We start from the raw sequence: 20,433 nt of genomic DNA, 5'->3' as shown, positions 1-20,433 counted from the left end.
TGTGGTCATACATGCTGTACTAATTTGTTTGTAATTTAAAAAGTTTCTGAAGTGTTTTATTTAAAATACTTTTGTTTCCAAATGAAGAAATACCCGCCTGATTGGCTAAATTAATAATATTTAAAAACATTACACTGCTTCCTATTTATTTCTGTCTTAGATTATGTGTATGTCTGTAAAACCACTTTATTAGCCCACTTTTCCTCCATTCTACAATGGTTGACAAGCAGATAACAGTGCCTGGTTAAATCAAGCAAGTGCTGTGTTATCAGAGTTATTAAAGGTTTGCACCAGCAGCAGAGCATGAGGTGACGCCTGCTTGAATTGAAGCAGATTAAGCTACATTTTATATGTAATTATCAGTGGTTGGTTTTCCTGAATTGTACAGCGATTGTACATAAAATACATTTTTTTTATTTGAATAATACTATCAGAGAATATTATTAGAATTACAATTGCATTCCAAGTTCATATAAAAGATGTGTGTATTATTGTCACATTAGCAGGATTAATTAGGATTAGTGAACTGTGTTCATGTACAGTGTATCTGCTAATCACAGTGTTTGTGTTCAGCTCGAACACTATGAGGCTTTGATTCAGAAAGCAATGATGCAGCTGCACTCTGAAACTAATTGTTTTTTAATGGCATGTGTCACACCATGATGCTTTTATTCTGCTTTCAGTCAGGTGCACATGCAAACAGATTTGGACAGCGAAAATATTTACAAAAGCAACCACATTTTATTTTATTTTTGGCAATTATAGTATAAAACAGTGTCTTTGTGCTTTCTGGCTACACACATGTTTTAGAGATGATTTCTGTCGAAGCAAGCATCAACTGTGGTGTGTCAGCATGGTTATTTTACTGCTTGGGCTCCTTAGAGTGCACACAATAACCAATCAGGGCATCTCATTTCACAAAATTATTAGTATGATGCAATCCATTAATAGAAGTTTAGGGAAACTTTGCCTATTTCACTTTGTCCTCTCACTCAAACCTTGCATTGTTGCAAATTGCGCCTTCAGACCATCATTCAGCCCATGCTGCAGTGTTGTCTAACAAGCCCAATGAGAAAAGAACTACAAGTTTGAATGCAGACTTTGTCCCTGACAAAACTGCTAATGCCATCCATCTCATCAAACATGGAAGCATGTATCTAATCTCACAGCCTTGGGGCAGACCTGAAGGCCAGATGGCCGCACCCTTCCTACCCTCAGGCCAGACTAGAGCAATTACTAACTGCTGCTTCACACACAGACCTGTGTCACCAACGCAATTAACAAGCTCCTGAGGTGCCTGGGCAACCAGAAAGGGACAGACTATGTACACAGCATGAATGATGAGAGGAATGAGTAAGGATGGGGAACAGAGTGGAGATGGAGGGGAACACAATAATTTAAGTAGTATTGCCAAGTTTTAGTGGACAGTTACCATGGGCAGCGTACATGGGTAAAACAAGCAAGATTTTTATGCAACAGGTAATTTATGTGTGTCATGCACATCTGATATTTAATATTCTGATTTAATTTTACACATATTTTTTTCACTACTGCGTACTTTTAGAATTTGGTGAGTGAGTCTGCAAATGCTAGATTTTACTTCCCACTTCTCTACATTCAGCATTCATCCTGGTTGTGAGGATGATTCATCACAGCTGTGACAGAGAGAGTGTAATGTGTTACAGCTCCCAGAAGGAAATGCAGTGGGTGTTATCTAGGTGGGATGTTCATTTTATTCAGAGGCACGTTCCATTATCAGCTGCAGGAAACCAAGGCGTCCCGGCTCCTTTCCACTGCGGCCATGCCATCACGATCATCACCAACTCACAGGTGACCCGCTGTGCACTCAGAAAGTTTTATCTTCATTCTCAACACCGGCATAAACCTTCTCATTACTCAGTTCCTCTCTTTGCCCTTTCTACTCTATAATTGTCCAAGCAGGATGCCAAGACAGGAAAAGATTGCACAGAGGTTAGAAACTGAAGCCTTAAGGTGTCTTTGCTGGATTGCGGATGCAAGAGTGATGGAAGCTGTCTAGGGGAGAGATGGATTCCTCGGCCTGTCTCGTCTCCACCCAGTCATTGTTCATAAGCTAGGGCTGCCAGACAGCTGTCTGTACCTGCCACCTTTGACAGATGCCTGCTGTCAGTCAGTCCAGGATGGTCCACAACCTGCATCACCTTCTCGCTGCCTGGATCTCACATGAGCCAAAAAATCAACAACTGGGGGAAAAGATTGATTCAGTACCTGTTACCATTTTTCATACATATGATACTTTATCCTTTTGTCAAACACTTTAAATGCAATAGAGACAAGTTGGGGGCACTGGCGGTGACTGAAAATACAAACATGCAGAGAAACAATTCTTGGCATCAAAGAATGAAAAAAAAAACTTTGTTGTTTTTCAGTTAGGCTATATATAACTATATATAATGACTTTGCAGCCTTTGAGGCTATCATTAGCCAGCACACAGCTGTTAACAGCCAGTCCTTGTTTCTTAACTTATTTATCTTCCAGAGTGAGTTGTCTGTTGTTGTACCCAGTCAATGTTTTGTTTACATCTGCTTCTCCGTGAAATGATGTGCATTGCTCTCTAACAGCTCCCTCTGGCACAATAATCTTAATATCCTGTGTGCTGTGCCATTATTTTCAAATCATAAAGTGTGAGATTGGAGAGAACATCTGTGAAGTTTCTCCTGAAGTGTATGATGCAACCCCAAAATTAGTCATTTAAATCTCTTTAAATCTCCTGCTTTAGGCAAGTAGCCTTGCCTAAAGCCTCCTCTGCTGGCCTGAGCATACTCAGAAAAAAAACACATTACATCCCTATGCTTGGTTGGGCTGCTTCCAGTGTTGTATGTTATGGCAAAGTTTTTATCCAATCATATTTCAGCAAGCTTGTGTTGTCAGGTTCTATGCAATCTACCTTCAGGCCTTCAGAACAGAGCAGGCTCCCATGCGCTGTAAATGAACAGACAGGGTCAGTTGCAATAGCCAATCAGATCTCGAGTCAGCGACACCAAGGCCAGCTGGACATGAACGAGTCCTGTGATTGGATAAGCACTCACGCAAGCCTGAATGGCGGCACTTTGCAAAATGTCTGAACTAAACCCGGAGACCCGATTGCTACCAACAGCTATAGCTCTATGTTTTTAACCCACGATGGCTGAAGGAGGAGAAGAGATGGACCTGGTTGCAGATACTCACGACACCATTTTCATGATGGACCTTTTACGAAAAGCTGGATCTTGTAATAAAAATGTGGCCAACCCATGTGCTAGCTAGCTAGCCTGTCACAGCAGGGGAAAGGACTCGCCTGTCTAGCTGTGACGTCCCTGTGTCCACTGCTTCTGGTAAGCGGTCATTCTCGGCATTAAAGCCTCTTAAAACATATGCCAGAAACACGACAGAAAGAGAAAAGGACCTATTAATGGAACTGAAATGCACATATAACTGTACAACAGAGCCATTGAAGACTTCTTAAGAAAAGAAAGGAGGCTGTATTTTATTTTCAAATAAGCAGACACTGTGGAGGAGATACCTGTTGGTGAGTGCAAGCATTTATTTTTTATTTTATCTCTTTATTTTGGATGTTTGACAGTATCTGTGATCTTAGCTTCTCATTCTTAATTGTGAATGTGTGCTTATTGATTGTAAATGCTCAGGAAGTCATGTGTTGCTCAGCTAGCCTATATTGAGGTGATGCTGTGTTTAGGTGTGGTTACATATGTATTCCCAAGCCATGGTGCCGCATGCTCTCACTTTGTCAACAACAAACTACTTGTTATTTTTTGCCTTTACAACAAAATCTTCTGCTCTTCTACTAACACAGCGAGCAGCAAGTGGACAATAACTATGAAGCTTTTAGTTCCATGTTATTCTGTTTACATCGCAGGAGTTCTGTGCGTATGCCCCGTGTCTTCTTTTCTGTTTTTGGCGTGTGTTTACGGTAACGTTACAGCGCCACCCAGGCCTGGCATATGTACTACAGTGCTATCAGTGGTTTTGTGTGGATTTGTGTGTTCGCAAGCATTTATTAAAACGATGTGGCCTAAGTGGGACGTCAGTTTAGGGCTAGGTGTGCTGTGCTGTATGGTTAGAAAATGATTTAAATATATGTAAATTGCTAAAAAGTAATAATAGTGAGTGTGTGTGTATGTATGTAAAAAGGCCAAAGGGAAAGATGAATAAGAAAGTGCATTTAATGTGAGATAAGCAATTCATTCTCCTGAATGGTACAAGAACATGCAATCTGTGAAAGGGTGGAGGTGGTCTCTGCAAATATCATTTTTCACAGACTAATGCACATCCTCACAAACACTAAAAGCTCACACGCAGTCTTTACCTCACACACACGCATACACATACACATGGCAATGAGGGGTCTGTTATTAGAGAAATTTCCTATTTCTCTCCTAGCTCTTACATGCTAATAAACAGAATCATTAAGGCATGTCATAGTGAGTTGGTGGGTGGTGGAGCTGCCCCATTACTGTGAAACCACAGACTCTGACTGTCTTTTTAAATGATGGCAGAGAAATAGGCTCTATTAAAGGCTGCAATCATAGCTGCATCACCACTAGCAAGCATGTCACGTAGCTAATTCAATCTCACAACCCATGAAGCAATTAATTCATGTCAATACAAACGCACAAATAGTCGTTTTTGCCCCATCAGGAAAACGGTCTTACAGCTGAGCTTCTGTTTATTTGTGCATCTTTGTGTCTCTGTGTGAACATGCTCAGTGAAGTGAACCTGGAAGAGCAGGTGTAATTGGGTGTGGAAAAAGGGAAGCTTGTGGTCTCTCTGGCTAAATTAGATCAGACAATCTTCTCCTCTCCATTTCCTCCCCTGACAACAGGCACATTGTGCCCCCATGGGTTTGTTATTATTGCTCCATGACAAAAGCAACGCACATGAAGGGATAATGATTATGCACTGAAACTAGCTTCCCTTTGTTAGAACAGCACACTTTCTTAGGAAAAGAAATGGTGTAAGTGCTCTGTGGCTCAGTCAGTAGTTTATGGCTTAGCGAGCGCTAATGATCAAAAGTCAAACTCACTAGAGATTACAGAACTAGACATTACAACAGAGATAGCAATGACCAGTGGCCAAATGAGTTTTTCTGGGTCAATATCTCAGTGTTCCTCTGAATCAATACCTCGATCATATGCCGAGGGGGCATTCGCGGCTTGATGAAGGAGTTTAGGTATAAGGCAGGTGTGAAGCTAATGCATAGCATGTCTTGGAGAAAGCAAGGGGAGAAAATAAGCGACAGGAGGGACAAAGGCTTTCAGAATGAGGTTATCAGTTGATCAAAGTGGGTGCAGACTTGTCTGGGTCTGTAGGCAAGAAACCAGTCTGCATTGAAATGCATGTGTAAAGGAGCAGAGACCCTAAAGAGTCTCTCTTTCCATCACCACCCTTGTTCCCAAACCTTCTATTCCCAGTCGTATCTGGATGGGTTGCTGTGATGAATTTTAATGAAGCAAAACGTGAAATTCCCTCTTTAGGGCACTTCATCTCTCTTCCTGTCTCCATCCATCAGAAAAAAAACATGCCTGTAAGGTCTTCTGATAATAGTGATTTGAGCGACTGATAGTTTTCAGGTGTTTGGAGAAAAACACAAGAACGGTTCTTAAAAAGGAGACATGGATGTCTATCTTCTACATCCAGTCTAAGAAACAAGCTGTTTATTTATAGATTTAAGACAAAAATAGACAAACGCAAGAAAACAGGATACATCACAGTCAGACTTCAGTCTGTTGTTACACTAGAATAAAGAATAAGCTTTTATTCCCCCAATATGTTGTTGACACATCAACATTTCCCTTGTGTAGGTATACAAGTCTCAGTGCATCTTAATGCTGTGCTACAGTAGTGAAGTCATGTTGCTGTCAGACCCCTCCCACATATTATGGGTACTTTCAATTCAGAATTTAAGGCAACAGAATCAATCACATTAAAAACAAACTGCTGATATAGACAGACCTGTGGCAGTATATCATGAATGAGAGCCATGGCTGAGTGGGTCAAGGTAGAAAGTGCACACTCCTGTCTGGACTGTAATCCGTCATATGCTGCAGATTGGCTGGGAGTAATGAGCCTTTTATATTACAGTACATGGCAAGCTGATGCTGCAAGGGTGCTATTTTGCACAGTCAAATTGCAGTTCGATTTTCACCTAACAAAGACTCAGCAACATTCAGCAATCAATAGTGTCAAAATGTCCCCCCGCTTTTGATAATGGATCTGACAAGCACATGAGGAAGTGCACACGCATCTACAAGCATTAACAGGGCAAAGGACGTGAAGGGGTGAAGGCAACAAGATGATGGAGAGCACAGAAGACACTTGTGTCTTCTTTTCTTTATTTTTTTTCTTGACAATCAAAATACCCAGAACACCTTTGTAATAAATTCTCTCGACGACATAAGGCATTGTGGCATCTGAGAAATGTTCCTTTTCTATGTCCAGAGTGTCTGTCAAAACGGCAAAACCAAAATGATATTGCAAATAAATGAAGAGTGAAGTGCACTGTATCACAGAATTTCCCATTCCTGACATCTGTTGGGCCTAACAAATGCTCTGCTCGGCTGCCTACCCAAGCTCCCCTCCCCCTCTCTCTGAGTCAGCCAGGCTCACCAGTAAGCCAAGGATCTGACTGGCTATGGAAATTGAGACTGATGGTAATTGATTGCACATTACTTGTGTGCTTCAATTAAAGAAAGTTAGTAGCTAGTGAGGAATTAAAAAAGTTTGAGAGTAGAAAAGACATGGCCATCCATATTTGTCACAGCAGGCTTCTTCAAGGTCAGTTCACTGCCAGCAGGCACTAAGAACGAGAAGGAGGGGTGGGGGGTGTAAGAGGACACGACTGACAGGGAGAGGACTGGACTGACACTTCAGTAGGGCTGGCGGCTGGCTGGAGCAGACAGTGAAGGACAGGTGGATGTAATAAGACTTGGGTGTGCTTGCATCAGGGGGCGTGGTCCATGGATGGGCCAGAATCATTGTCTTCAAAGTCCCGTGGATCCACAGGGTCTGCCCGCGGCTCTGGCAACCTGAAAGACACACAAAAACATACATTACATCAGTGGCATTCCTCCAGCTCGTTCACAAACACCTGCATTCACACACACTCTCCACTGTACACACACACACACACACACACACACACACACTGAATCATTAAGGAAACATTATAAACCTTGTGAAATGTAATCAGCTTCAATCAAGCGACACCTTAAGTAGAAATCATCCATTCTGTCGGTCTTATATTAGCAGCTCTGCAGTGACAGAGACAAAGTGATAGCTAAATTGCAGGGACCTGCAGTAATCCCAGAGCCTGGCTGATAGATTCAATTTCACTGGAGACAGTCTACACTAATCATATGCTCTAATTGGACAGTGTCGTAGGGGTGACAGAGCACTGCTGCTCCCTGAGAAGCAACTCAGTACCTTCCCCTCATTGGCCCTTCCATCTTTCTTATTATGATTTTCTCACTGTAAACTACCCACCGTATACTACTACATCCATTTACAAAAATAACTATATGACAGCATGTTTTCGAAATGCACTCTTACTCACTGTATACAGATGGTGCTAAATTTGGTGGCCATCATTACACTGTAGAGCTTTGTCATTTCAGTTTATGCGGTTCTTATTAAATCAATCAAGTCCTACAGCCAGTCAGTCAGCATTTATAGCTTGTGAATCGCTCTCATCTATCAGAGCTAAAAAAGACCACAGACGAGACCATTCCACATAAACCTCTGATGCGCATGGCACGCACTATAAGCACTGATATCACTTCTAGTTCAGGGTCAGACTTAATAAAATAGTAAAATAAAGATGTATCTGAATGTAAGACTCTAAAGTCATTTGCTTTCTGATTGGTTCATTACAATACATGCTTTGTTCTTTTTGTTATTATCTTCGTGACAACCAATAAAGCAACAGGTAATTTGAATATCAAGCAACATTATCTCTCACACAAATTGCATCACAGCTGAGTTAATAAAGCAAATGAATAATTTCCTAGACAATCACAGCCAGCAAAACAAAACACTCACACACCAGATGAAACATGTTGTCATTGAAAGAACAGTCAGTTCAAGAGTGCATTCAGTGTGTGATGTGGATGCTATACAAATTATACCATGAAACTTCTTTTTTTTTTGCAAAGACAAAAGTAAAAATAAATACTGAGTAAATGGTTTAATCAATACCTGGCACCTAAACAACTGCCAGTCAATAAAGTTGGCTAGCAATAGGTCAGGGTAACCAGTAAAAACAAAAAAAAATGTTGTCAGGTGCATGTTATTATCCATGTAGGTCTTTTTTTAATGGTCGCAGCAAAGGATCCTAACATCAGTAGGTGTATCAACATAAACCTATACAAATACCATGCCCTCTTTTTCTAGATTTATAGAATTACTTTTACTGATGCATTAGTGTGTCAGCAGCATTTTACTCAGTGTGTGGATAAGATTTTATGCAGTATTGGATAGGTTAATACAGTATATAACAGTGCTTCAAAGGTATGTGTATGGAAGTCAGTTTTGTTTTTACTAAAATATACAGTAACAGTTCTGACATACGTATTCATTCTTTGTGTTTATGGTAATGTATTTATAGTAGAAGTAGAAGATCAGCACATATTCAGAATATGAACTCAACACCACACTTGAGGACATACAGCTGCAGTTACATAACTGCACATATCAATGCTTTGCACTCTGTGGCTAAGAAAAAGACATAAAAAACATTAAATACTATAAACAACTGATCATACTTTACTGTCCAAATATGATTGTATACACTTTGAGACATATAGAGTCATATTGCTGTCGGGTAAAGTTTGTAGTCATGTGATGTGACCTATATTGATAAAGAAAAAATTATAAACATGCAGCTAATTAATAGATACCACATAAGGCTGGTATTGTGGGCGTTAACTGATAGTAATTTCCCTTCCCTCCATCAAGGACACTTTTTAATCCAACTCTGCTTCTCTAAAGCTTTTCTCCCACACTGTTCCACCTCCACCGCCTCCGTCTTCCTGCCCTTGCCATATGCAGCACAATCTTTGAGTCAAAAAATCCACACATTTGTTAACAGGCAGGCAATATCTTTGTGAGTGCTGCTCCCTCCAGTATTCCTGTTTGACACACTTCTGTTGGCAGAAACAAAGACCAGCTTCCTCTCCCTTTTGTGTACCTCCTCTTAGAGCACATCATCACGAAGTCAAACATGGCATCTCATCAAAGATGAGCATCCACATGACACACGCATGAATGCTTGGTTGCACCCGAGTGTACACCTGTGCGCAGTAATGTTAGATTTTCAAATGTTAATGGCACAACTCCAAAATGGGTATTTTTAAATGTTAACAAAACAGCAACATGCAGACACACCTTGGAAATAAGTGCCAACTCACTGACTGAGTTTTTGTGCGTATACACACACATAAAGGGTTAGTTGCTGTTATAGTTATACCATCTCTCTAAAGTATACAGTCGAGACATTAATTATTCAACAGTGATGTTCATTCAAATTCTTGGCAAAGTTACCACTCGCACTTCCATACACTACGAAAATTTTACTCCATATTCAAATTACATTCAGCATCACACCGGCTGTTCACCCTTTGTTGTGAGCACAGCACTCAAAAGTCTGCGCAGAGCCCCTCACACAGCTCCATCCTGACTGAGATGGTGTTTGGGGTAAAACGTTGGCAGACTTATTTGTGTAAGGCAATTTCATCTTGCATCTCCAGTCAACCAAAACAGTCACCCTGCACTTTGAAAAAAATGTAATTACAAATATATTCATATGGCACAAAGTGAGGCCTACACCACGGAGGCAAATGAACTATTTATATTCAGATGGTCGGTCTTCTCTAAGCCTTAGGACACATAGATGTAATAACTTATTTATTTCACCCGCAGGAAAAAGGCCATTACAATGAGAGGGGGAAGGAAAGAAGAGATGTGGTGGAAAGTAAAGGCAAAGTGGAGCTTTAACATACAACAAAATGTCAGTGGGTGGGTGATAAATTCCCCACAAGTTAAGGCTTTGCTTTGTTCTCTTTTCTGTCTGTTCATCTCCCCTGGCCTAAGTAAAAGATCACTTTGCTGGGTGTGTGTATGTGTGTGTTCTGACGATGACTGGGTTCTTTCTAGTGCATGACTTATTCATAAGCTTTAATGCAGTCGATGTTTTATTGATTAGGACTGATCATCGTCCCTCTGCCCCCCTTGTGATGTGACCATGGCCTGCAGAATGGAGAGATAACTGAGGGTTGGTCTGGGCTTTATTGAAACATACTGGCTGTGCTTCTATGTGATGGATGGACAACAATCAGGGTGTGGGGGAATTTAAACACTGTCTTTGAGTGCGTGACCAAGTAAGGGAGATAAGAATTAAGATAGAACTGATTGTTTAGAACATAGCTAATTGTACTAATGTCTGCTCACTGAGTGAAACAGAAAGTTTCTCCAGTGGCCTCTAAAATGAACCCCTCGCTCATGAGAGAACACCTCTGACTCCCTGTCAGGAAAACAGAGGGACGGTGCAACCACTACGACTTTGAATTTTGTGTCTTTCTTTCTATTACTATTTCGGCCTCAACCCTGTGGAGCCCTCTGGTAGATGGAGGAGGGAGGGGTCCATGCCTTGATTAAGTTTGAATTTCCTGCTTTTGGCAGAGAAGCTATGGGACTCCTAAGTCATCATCCGGAAACACTTCCATCATGCTGTGGCAGCCTTGCCAGCTCGATCCAGCCTCATTGCCATATGAATAATCATACTGCAGTAGCTTGGATATACTGAATGAGCCAGAGTGGTGTGTGTGTGAGTAAAGAGGGAGGAGCTGAAGAGCAAACTGAGGGCTGCTGATAGGGGACTGAGGTTCTTCTTGATTAAGCAAAGAGGTTGAATGAGAATAAGGCTGTGTACAGAGCCTTCATGGCAATCATCCGGAGGGGAAAAAAAACTATTGCAATTTGCATTTCCAAACAGTGGTGATGCCATCTAAGCATACTCCATCATATAAGATGGCTGAGCCAATTTCTCAAGCCCCATGGGCCTATGAGGTTTGGTCTAATGAGAGAGGATCCTTAATGGTTATTGATAGAGCCCACGAGGACAGACTCTTACCCTTACTCTCCAGTGAAGCAGTGCACTCTGCCACTACTTAATGAAGTAAAACTTGTCGCTTCTGCAGGATGATTTAACATTGCAAACAGCTTTCTGACAAGAGATGACTGTGATATGGAAAAATAGATCATGTGAAGTAGTGAAAGGGGAAACGTAGAACATTAAGGATGTGAGGACAGGAGGGAAAAAACTGTCATTGATTCGTGGATGGAAAACTAATGTTTAAAAAAAGAAATATTTTAGGCTATAATTAGTAATTTGCTGTCTCTGTGCTAATGCTGGATCTAACTGCACATTGTCCTGGAAAGGCTTAAATCCTCATCCTCCTCATTTCTCTCTCTTGCAATCTTGTCTGCCAACGGCCCCTGCTCTCTCTGTGGATTTACGCTCTTCCCTTTCATCTGACAGCCTCGTCAGGAGATGTGTAATTTAGAAATAGCCCCTGCACACACACCTTTCATTAAAAGCACCCCCTGTGATCTTCCAAACACTTTGCACTGCGATGATCCTGTCAGCCAAAATTCTGAGATATAGATGTATCGTAATGAGGAGAGATGTGAAGGAAGGGCAAAGGAGTGACACAGAGAGGTGGAGTAAGAAGGGAAAGACTATTTAGCAGAGCTCTCGGAAGGTGAAGATGTCAGAACAAGAGGAAGAGTGCCAAAATGATGGCAGGAAGTGATATCATCTTTATCCAAACTTGCTGCTGAAATACGAAAATGTGAGAGGTGATGTATGACTAGCATTTTTTTCTGCTGTATCTTGTGGTCAAATATACTAGTTTTTAGTATTCTTATTTTATTTTGACCTTTATTTAACATGGTTAAAAACTCACTGAGATTTAAGAATCTTTTACAAGAGCCACCTGGCCAAAAGGTAGCAGCAGAAACAGGGAACATTTACACATAAACGGAAATTATTTCTTTCTGTAAAATACAACAATGCCACTAACAAAAGCCCCAATTTCATATGTTCTACATCAAGCTGAAACTTTATAACAAATACATCAAAAACTAATTTCCCATTTGCACATGTTTACACAAAGGAAAATAACAACTCTGCAGGTAATGACAATTTAATCTTTTATATAAACATTATATAAACACAAACTGTATATTTTAGCCTTTGGGTTAATGCCTGTGATGATAATATCTAATTTACCTAATGATACAAGGAATTCATCAGTTTTATTCTTCCAGGGGCATTTTACTTAACTAATTGTGTCTGTCCTGGCTGACTGTGATTAATTATTTACACTGCTTCTAATTGCAGTTTCTATAATTGCAAAACATCTATAGATAACCAGGAAAGTTTTGATGCACCTACATGATGTTTGGAGTACCCCAGGGATAAGTGCTGGGATTGGGCGGTAACATTGCACATAATGCATTCATATTCCATCATGTAATGCTATGTACATATACAAAAATAACACAAGGGAGCAGCATGTTGTGGAATTGTGTTTTTTTTCAGTGACACATTATAACAAGCTCTGGTAAAATTATCTCACATCACTGCAGTTTATTCCAATTGTAGCTGCTCAAGCTTTTCCTTGAAAGAGACATAGGAATTTTGCCCTGACTCTTTATAATGTCCTGCTCCTCCCATTTTTAGAATTTTAAAAATGAAAGTGATTTATTTCAAAGTATGGCTGCACCTTCCCCCACGCTAGATCACAGACCTTTCGACATCATTTGAGTTGCTCAGACTGTATTTGTAAAAAGGCAGATTTTTATAGACGAGTGAAGAGAAAAAGGTACCTATGCTCTGTGCTAAAGGACTGTGATACTTTAGAGTAAATCTATTCAAGATTTCATGCTACACATAGTCTTTAACGATTCTGTAAGATGTAAACCAATTTAAATGATTTATTTGCCATTTATGTAAATGTATGATTAGACTGCAGTGTTACTGTAGGTCCTTTCACAGTTATTGAAGAACTTGAAGATACAAAGGATGTGACATTTATGCACACTCAGGAGCTCTGTACAGAGCTAATGCTAGCCCACCTGCTGATTCAGATGGTTATCATGCCAACTGTAGAAAAACATTATCTTGATGAGTGAATCTGTTTTACCCAACTTCTCCAGGCTGGCTGTTAAACTAGTCTACATCTTTACTGGCATCATCATAACAGAAACATATGATGAGCACATGCACAAAGCATCAGGCTGATCACTGCTTTTCATTTAACGGTCCAATGATCCATTTCCAACTAAGTAGATGTTTTTAATTTGTTCTAACATGTACAATATACCCCTATATACCATACCAGTGTTTTTGTCCTGTCAGAGAGAGAAAAACAACTTTTATTTAAGTGTGAGGACTTGATGGCGATTCCATAGTGAGAAGCTATGCGGAGGTTGAGGGCAGACAGGATGAGCTACAGCTGGGATTCTATGACAGTTCTAGTGTTTTTAAAGCACTGACACACAGGATTTGTATTTGATACACTATATTCAACGTCCTGAAATGCAAAATATGCCTTGCAATAGGATTATGTGACAGCCAGTTTAACATAATGACATACAAATAGAGGACCAGTGGGAGGAGGTTGGGTTGTGCTTCATTGTTTGTTTGCCATAAAAATTTTCTGGTTTGCATAGATTTATATTTATCAATTAAATATGTCTGGAGCTTAACTAAAAAAATAGAGGTCTGTTTAGAAGCTATGTTTTTGATACATCATGCACATAGTCTGTAAAACATACACAGTGATTCATGCTGTTTGTGATTTGCCTTGAGACAAAGAAAACAACCAAAACACTGTTCTTCCTCCATGAGTTGGGAGAGTAATCTACACGGGTGTCAAAACTCCCCAGGCGTTTTAAAGACAAATCCGTATATTTCTACACAGCCAGCATGTGGGCAGCAAACCCTGTTAAACCATACTTGCAGCGGTATTGGCTTTGTTTACATCATGATTTATTGGGCTGAACACATCCTTTTCCCCTGGAAATATGTCTGCCTGCACTCATGATACCTAGACTGACCAGAGACACTGGAAGAAAATATGTCTAATTTCATATCTAAAATGACATTATAGTATTATCTTTTACCTTATTAATGATAAGTTAAGCACATGAGCTTTTTGTAATAGCATTTCATTTAGAGATTAAACTCTTCCAAAATGTGCTAATGTACAACTTAGACTGTATCTTAATGATTGACGATTAGCGGAGGAGAGCGAAACAAACTTTATGATAAAAGAGAGAAACTACCATCATTCAGTACATAAGCTGACTCACTAATTGCTACTAACAGTGACAGTATGCTTTTTCAGAGTCATTGGTCTATGCACTGTTCATTGAAATGGTCTGCCCAACCCCCTTCTGTAAAACAATGCAACACCCTGTGGTGTTTCCATACTGCTCGGAAGACTTAATCAATTCATGGAGGAAGTGAAGAGACAAGGCACAACAACAGGCAATGCATCATGGTACAGGGGACAGAGAGCTAGGGGCTGTTTAATATGACCCTGTGTGTGCACCACAGCTTATTCATCAGAACAAAATAGAAGAGGCGAGGATGAATCCATCTCATCATCCACCAGATATATCGCCTCAAGTAGACCCTGTTCAAACTCATGTTCATGCAAGCGATTATTTTAAACATGTACATGAGGAAACATGGTGCGTACCCTCCAACTTAGATTTGCGAGTAAGGCAGCTCACAACAAGATACATGTGTTCTGGTGAGAATGCCCTCTTTGGCGACAGCAGCATGCAGACTGTGCAGTGAGGCGGAAAAAGGTCAGCGATGCAGAATAAAATAGTGCGCTGATGCTTAGCCAATCAGAATAATCACACAGGTTTGACTGTGCCTCAGCATGTATAAGGAGATGGATGAACACTGTTATCCCTCCATAAACCAAATTCTCACTCTTCGACACAGGTACCTGCCGTTAATCAGATGGAGGAATTAATGCAGAGCCATTCAGAGAAGAGCATTAAACCACTGTAAAGACTCTATCTTACATTGGCTCATTTAGTGATTTTACAGTTTCTGTGGCCACGGGGGCAATTGAGGAATTAATTGAGGAGAACTGCAGCAATTCTTTTCATCTAGCCCACAAAAATAAACCTGCTCATTACTGTGAATGTCAAATTAAAATAATCCTGAACAAGAATTCCTACTGTCACCTGCTTTAGACCAATGGCACCACGTGAACTTATGATCTTCCTTTAAAAAAGCTCTTCAGTGAGGGGGCTTTTAATCAATTCACAATCAACAATTACCCTCAATAGCACAAACCTATAGGCAAAGGACTGACTCTTTACAATTTTCTACAGCCACTCTAGGTCACAAATTAAATGGCAATGAAAGGTGATCCCATAGAGGAGAGCAAAGAGGAGATAATGGAATCACCCTAATCGTTCCACAAAGTACAAAAAGGAAAAAGAGGACAGATCTATTGGCTGAAATCTGCTAGCAGGAGGCTTGCTCTTCAGGATGTTTATCTTAATTTTCGACATCAAAAGCATTCACAAATGCTGTTTATTTTGAAAACCCTAAAAGCCTCGCCGTGTTCATCATGAATGGTTTAAAGAGGTCTAGTACAAATTGTTTATCTACAAAGAGGACAAAAGTAATAGCTATTGTTTGGCATTTTAGTGGGACAGAGACAAAACCCAATCTAGCTGATGATACCATGAGCTCAATTTACAAAAGAAAGCAGCCATCTGTTAAGAGTCTGGACAAAGTACTCTTTGCCAAAATGGTCAGCATGTTTTTCTGCTAAAACTGGATGGGTCAATGAGGGAGCTAAACACAACTGTGAACCAAATAAAAAACACAATCATTTCACCAGATTCAAATAAACTAAATGTATCTCTGCAGAATAAACATACCTCATTTCTAGACTGAAATCTACTGAGGGTGCCAAACTTAAGGTCCAAGATGCTCAGAGAAGACTTAGCTACAATATGAGTCACTAAGTTTTATTATCCAGAGGAAGGCCTACGGCACTAAATACAGGCAGTAAACATATGCATGTGTACACAGCAACCAGTTAAAATCAATGTTCCTTTTTGTAGGTTAAACTGTAATGACTTCAGCCTCTGATGTCTCCTTGTTTACTTCATATCACACCATGACTTGTTTAAAGGGAGTATTCGCCAGACTATTGACATAGAACACTGCGTTTTATGAGCTGCTCTGCTTGCACTGCTGTTATTACAATGTCTACATGTACACGACACACACTCAATTACCAAAGCCTTTCAAAAGCAGCCCAGCACAGAGATGTACATGTGTAAAGCTCAGTATGCCTGTAGGCTTCATTACTGTGTGGGCTGAGAAACACAAAACAACACACATCATCTAAATAGTGCTCTCTTGGTCCAGGTGGTTCACTTGGACAGATGTGAGCTGGAAATCTTCTTTTAAGATCACACAGGCATTGTAAGACTGCCTCAAGGAGTCTGTGTGCCTTACAGCCCACACATCTATCCACTGCATTTCACGAATAAAAAATAACCTGTTGAAAGAATCTTCATATATATTTTCTTACTCTATACTCACTTATATCTAAGATATTATCCACTCCTGCTGTTAAAAATATAGATAGCACTACAAGCAACTGGCTGATTTTGAGCAATATACCACATGCCCCTGAATCCCCAGAGAAATGGCTTGTAGTTCTTCTAGTGTCAATGGAATCTGGAGGTACAGCAGTTTCTGAAGGTGAACCTCAGAGACACACCGTACAATGGAAAAAAACAGAAACAGGTTTCAAATATGAGGTTGAAAAAGGCAGTGATCTTTTAAAGAAAAATCATATGCCACTGGTTTTAAGAGTTTTGTGCTCTTTCACAGACTTTCAAATAGATATTTTTCCTGTTTTTATTGTCTGTTCTGATGACATCTTGTACTGACGCAATCGTTCAGGTTGGAGCAGGTTCTTAAACTTTGAAATCTGTGTATTGGAGCTCACTTAACCAAGGGATAACTGAAACATGCCAAGCTTCACAAAAGTTACTTTTTCTTTCTATTTCTTTTTCAAACATGCAAACTTTTAACACACCCTGTCTTTGACTTAAATTGAAATTTCTGAACTAATACTCCTTTGAAGTTTGAATCTCCTGCACACAAGAGAAAGTAAAAGGAGAAACACACTGAAGAGATAAACGTTTATCTGTCCTTCTGAAAGCACACAGCAGGTAATGAATAGTGAGAGCCTAAACTGTCCTTACTCTACCTTTCATGGCTTTATCCAAATACGAGAAGGGTCCAGGGGCATATTACCACAATGTATAAATATGTATTTTCGACACTTGCAATAATAGCTATTAAAGATACAATACATACATTTAGAATTTGGAAATACAGAGGAGACCACCTTTCTTTCCACTCCCGCAGTATTGCTGGGATTGTTTTGTATTTCTGAGTTTTTTTGTGTCCTGGGCTCATTATCTCAGCTCAGTTTCTGTGTCTCTTTACTTCTATCTCTCTGCTTTTAATCTTCGGTTGTACTCTTTTTTTGCGACTACTCACTGGGCATCGACTGCATTAGGATAATTTCGTAACATTTTTTGTTGAACTACTTGGTCATTTGGGATTAGAGTGATGCAGATGTTTCTAACCTAAAGGAAAACGCTGTATGTTATGTTATGACAATATAATTACACAAGGTTTTTGTAATGTAGTTAAATTGAGTCTCAATGTTACACTTCAATTACCAAAGAACACATTTTTATCTCTGTCGTAATTAGCTCTACAATGTGGTCAGTTTTTGTCTTGAAGGCACAGATCAATCCTGTCACACACAGGGGTCAGTGTATATTCTTTTTCTCCCCTCTGCCTTTCTTTCCATATCTCTTTACTTGGCACTCAAACCTAAGCTTTGACTGAATCAGTGTCTACATTTTTGTGAGCATTGGTATATGAAAATGTTAAAAATGTATACTGACATGCATTGTGTCTGATATTGGAATGATGGAATTAATGTTCGGTGATCTGTCAGATGAATGAGTGAGGATGAATGGTACTAAACTACAAGAAGCCACTTCACATATCATGTATCACACTTCACCAGATTAGGCTGCCTGTTGACATAATCAAAGAACTACAGCCCTGGGTAAAGATGATTTTTTTTGTAACAAAAAGATAATTCACTTCTCCTACCCATGCAAGCAAAAGCAATTTATATTAGCGATCACAGAGGAAAGTTGATTTTCTTGGCAATCGCAATTTCTTTGCGGGTCCAAAGTAAATTTATTATTTCATTAATTTTATTACATAAAATAAAGCAGTCAGTGCTCCCTTTTACTTGAGACTTTCTTATTCACTCTTTCGTTCCCTTCCCTTTTTTAATTTATCATCCAGATTCTCCCTTTATCCATGTTTCTGATGCCTTCCAGTCTCTGTCACTGTCTGCCCTTTGCTGTCTCCATAGGCACCATCGATCCAGGATTCCTGAAAGGAGTCCTTCCTTGCCTGATCTGTACAGTCTGTCATGTGGCCACTGAGCTGGCTCCATCCCAGGGGCAGACAGCCATTATGAAGACTGACTGGTCACAGCAGTGCCCACACATTTGGCAGGCTGGCAGAGCTGCCCCCTGCTGCCTTTTTCAAACAGCCCCCTTGTCTAACAGCAGAATGCTGACGCCTCCTTAATCAGTGACCTGCTCAGGTGCCCTGATGAGCTGTCCTAGGGTCTGGATTGCTCTGGAGAGAATTTAAAATTAAAACCCTGTTTACACCACACTTGGAGCAATAATAGCAAATCCTCCTCTGTCTGCACTCTCCTCTGTTAGAGATGGAGGAATGCCATGGGTGCATATGGCCAGAGAACAGGAGGAGGAGAGAAAAGAAAGAGTTAGTATATGAGACAGAGAAAAACAGAGACTTGGAGAACAGACTGGCTATTAGGCAAAGCCTTCTGTCACATAAAAACTCCCCCTCCCCTCCATCCAAGGCCTGTCATCCAACCCCTCAGTGTGAAGGACACCCAGACAGACAGCCTAGAAAACCCGGACTCCTGACTGTCACAACTCTCATCTTGCCTGATAAAAAGTCTCATATGCCTCCCCCCATCCCTCCAATATCATTTCTTCTGCAGAATGTTAAACACACTGTGGAATTAAAGGATTCCCCAAGGGGTGCAGCACAGAGGTTTTTTTTGCTTCTAACAAACAAAAAAGATTAACACTTATGATCTCTAACATAAAAACAACTTTACAGTTCAAAAATGCAAATCCTTTGCTTCTGTGCATGAGTATTAATATCAGACATTATAGATGGTGTTTGGGCTTCATTAGCCTGAACTAAAGTTTGTTGTTATGCTCCTACTGAAGTGGCAGAGTTGGATGCAGCACTGCAACACAGTGAAATAGAGTCATGGGAGCTTAAAGGTTCCCCGGTGATGCCTGACTAATAAACTTTTATGTGTAGTAATGCTTCCTGTAAAACATCAGTCATAAAAACCTGCCATTTCCTGAAGGTGACATGCCCCCTGATATTTCATCATCAGTAAAATTGGAACCAATATTACTGTTGATTTTTTTTTTATTATTGAAATTAGAAGGTATCTTGGAAACTGCATTATCTGCAATCGCTGTTGAATAAAAGACAATTTCTATCTAAAATGGAGAATGAGCAAATGTCTTGTTCAAAAGGGAAATGCAGATGTGCAAATGGGACCAACCTCTGAAAAAGCTATTAATTTTTTGTTCACATCCCTCCCTTCATGGAACAATGCTGGATTAAGGTGATTTTGTAAAGTGCATGCTAAATCTCCTATTAGAATCCCAGGGTAGTTAAATCCCAACCATCTCCTCATTCCTCTCTACCCAATACTATAAATCTACATGGTGACAGGGCTTGTCGTGAGACTCCTGAATTAAACATGCCAACCTTCCTGCACTCGGCCTTCCTCTCACCATGAGAATAACTGATCAGAGGGACATGGTGGTGACTGGAAGAGGCACAGTGCCTTGCGTGAGCTGCGATGTTATTGCTGTGTCCAACTGTGGAAGGAAAATGTTTCCCAGTGGGATGTTTGTGTGTGTGTTTCTGTGTGTATGTGTGTGCTGTTTTGGTGTTGACAGTTCATACCTAAAGCAAGAGGTTTGATAAGGCACTGATTCATTGCCCCTTGGTTCAGCCTGCCACTATCATCCTCGTACATCTCCACCAAGCTGAAATCAGACCTGTAATTCCACCCAAAGGCTAACACACCGCTATATGCATGTGTGTGTGTGGTTACAGGGGACATAGGTCAGACAGCATGAGGAAGGCATCTGTGCGTGAAGGCATCTTCCTGTCT

At 40.3% G+C, this 20,433-nt stretch overlaps 1 protein-coding gene across 2 annotated transcripts in view; it reads right to left on the bottom strand.

The window, feature by feature from the left end:
* Nucleotides 1–5,636: 5,636 nt before the first annotated feature.
* Nucleotides 5,637–20,433, bottom strand: part of trim44 (tripartite motif containing 44) — a 42,758-nt gene continuing 27,961 nt past the window's right edge. For both annotated transcript variants that reach the window (XM_028408617.1, XM_028408618.1), the window contains exon 6: nucleotides 5,637–7,065. In XM_028408617.1, coding sequence (XP_028264418.1) covers nucleotides 6,981–7,065 — 85 coding nt within the window. In that variant the 3' untranslated portion in view covers nucleotides 5,637–6,980. The remainder of the gene's footprint in view (nucleotides 7,066–20,433) is intronic.

The sequence above is a fragment of the Parambassis ranga genome, chromosome 6, assembly GCF_900634625.1.
Source record: "Parambassis ranga chromosome 6, fParRan2.1, whole genome shotgun sequence".
NCBI lineage: Eukaryota > Metazoa > Chordata > Actinopteri > Ambassidae > Parambassis > Parambassis ranga.
This window is presented reverse-complemented; position numbering and strand designations above follow the sequence as displayed.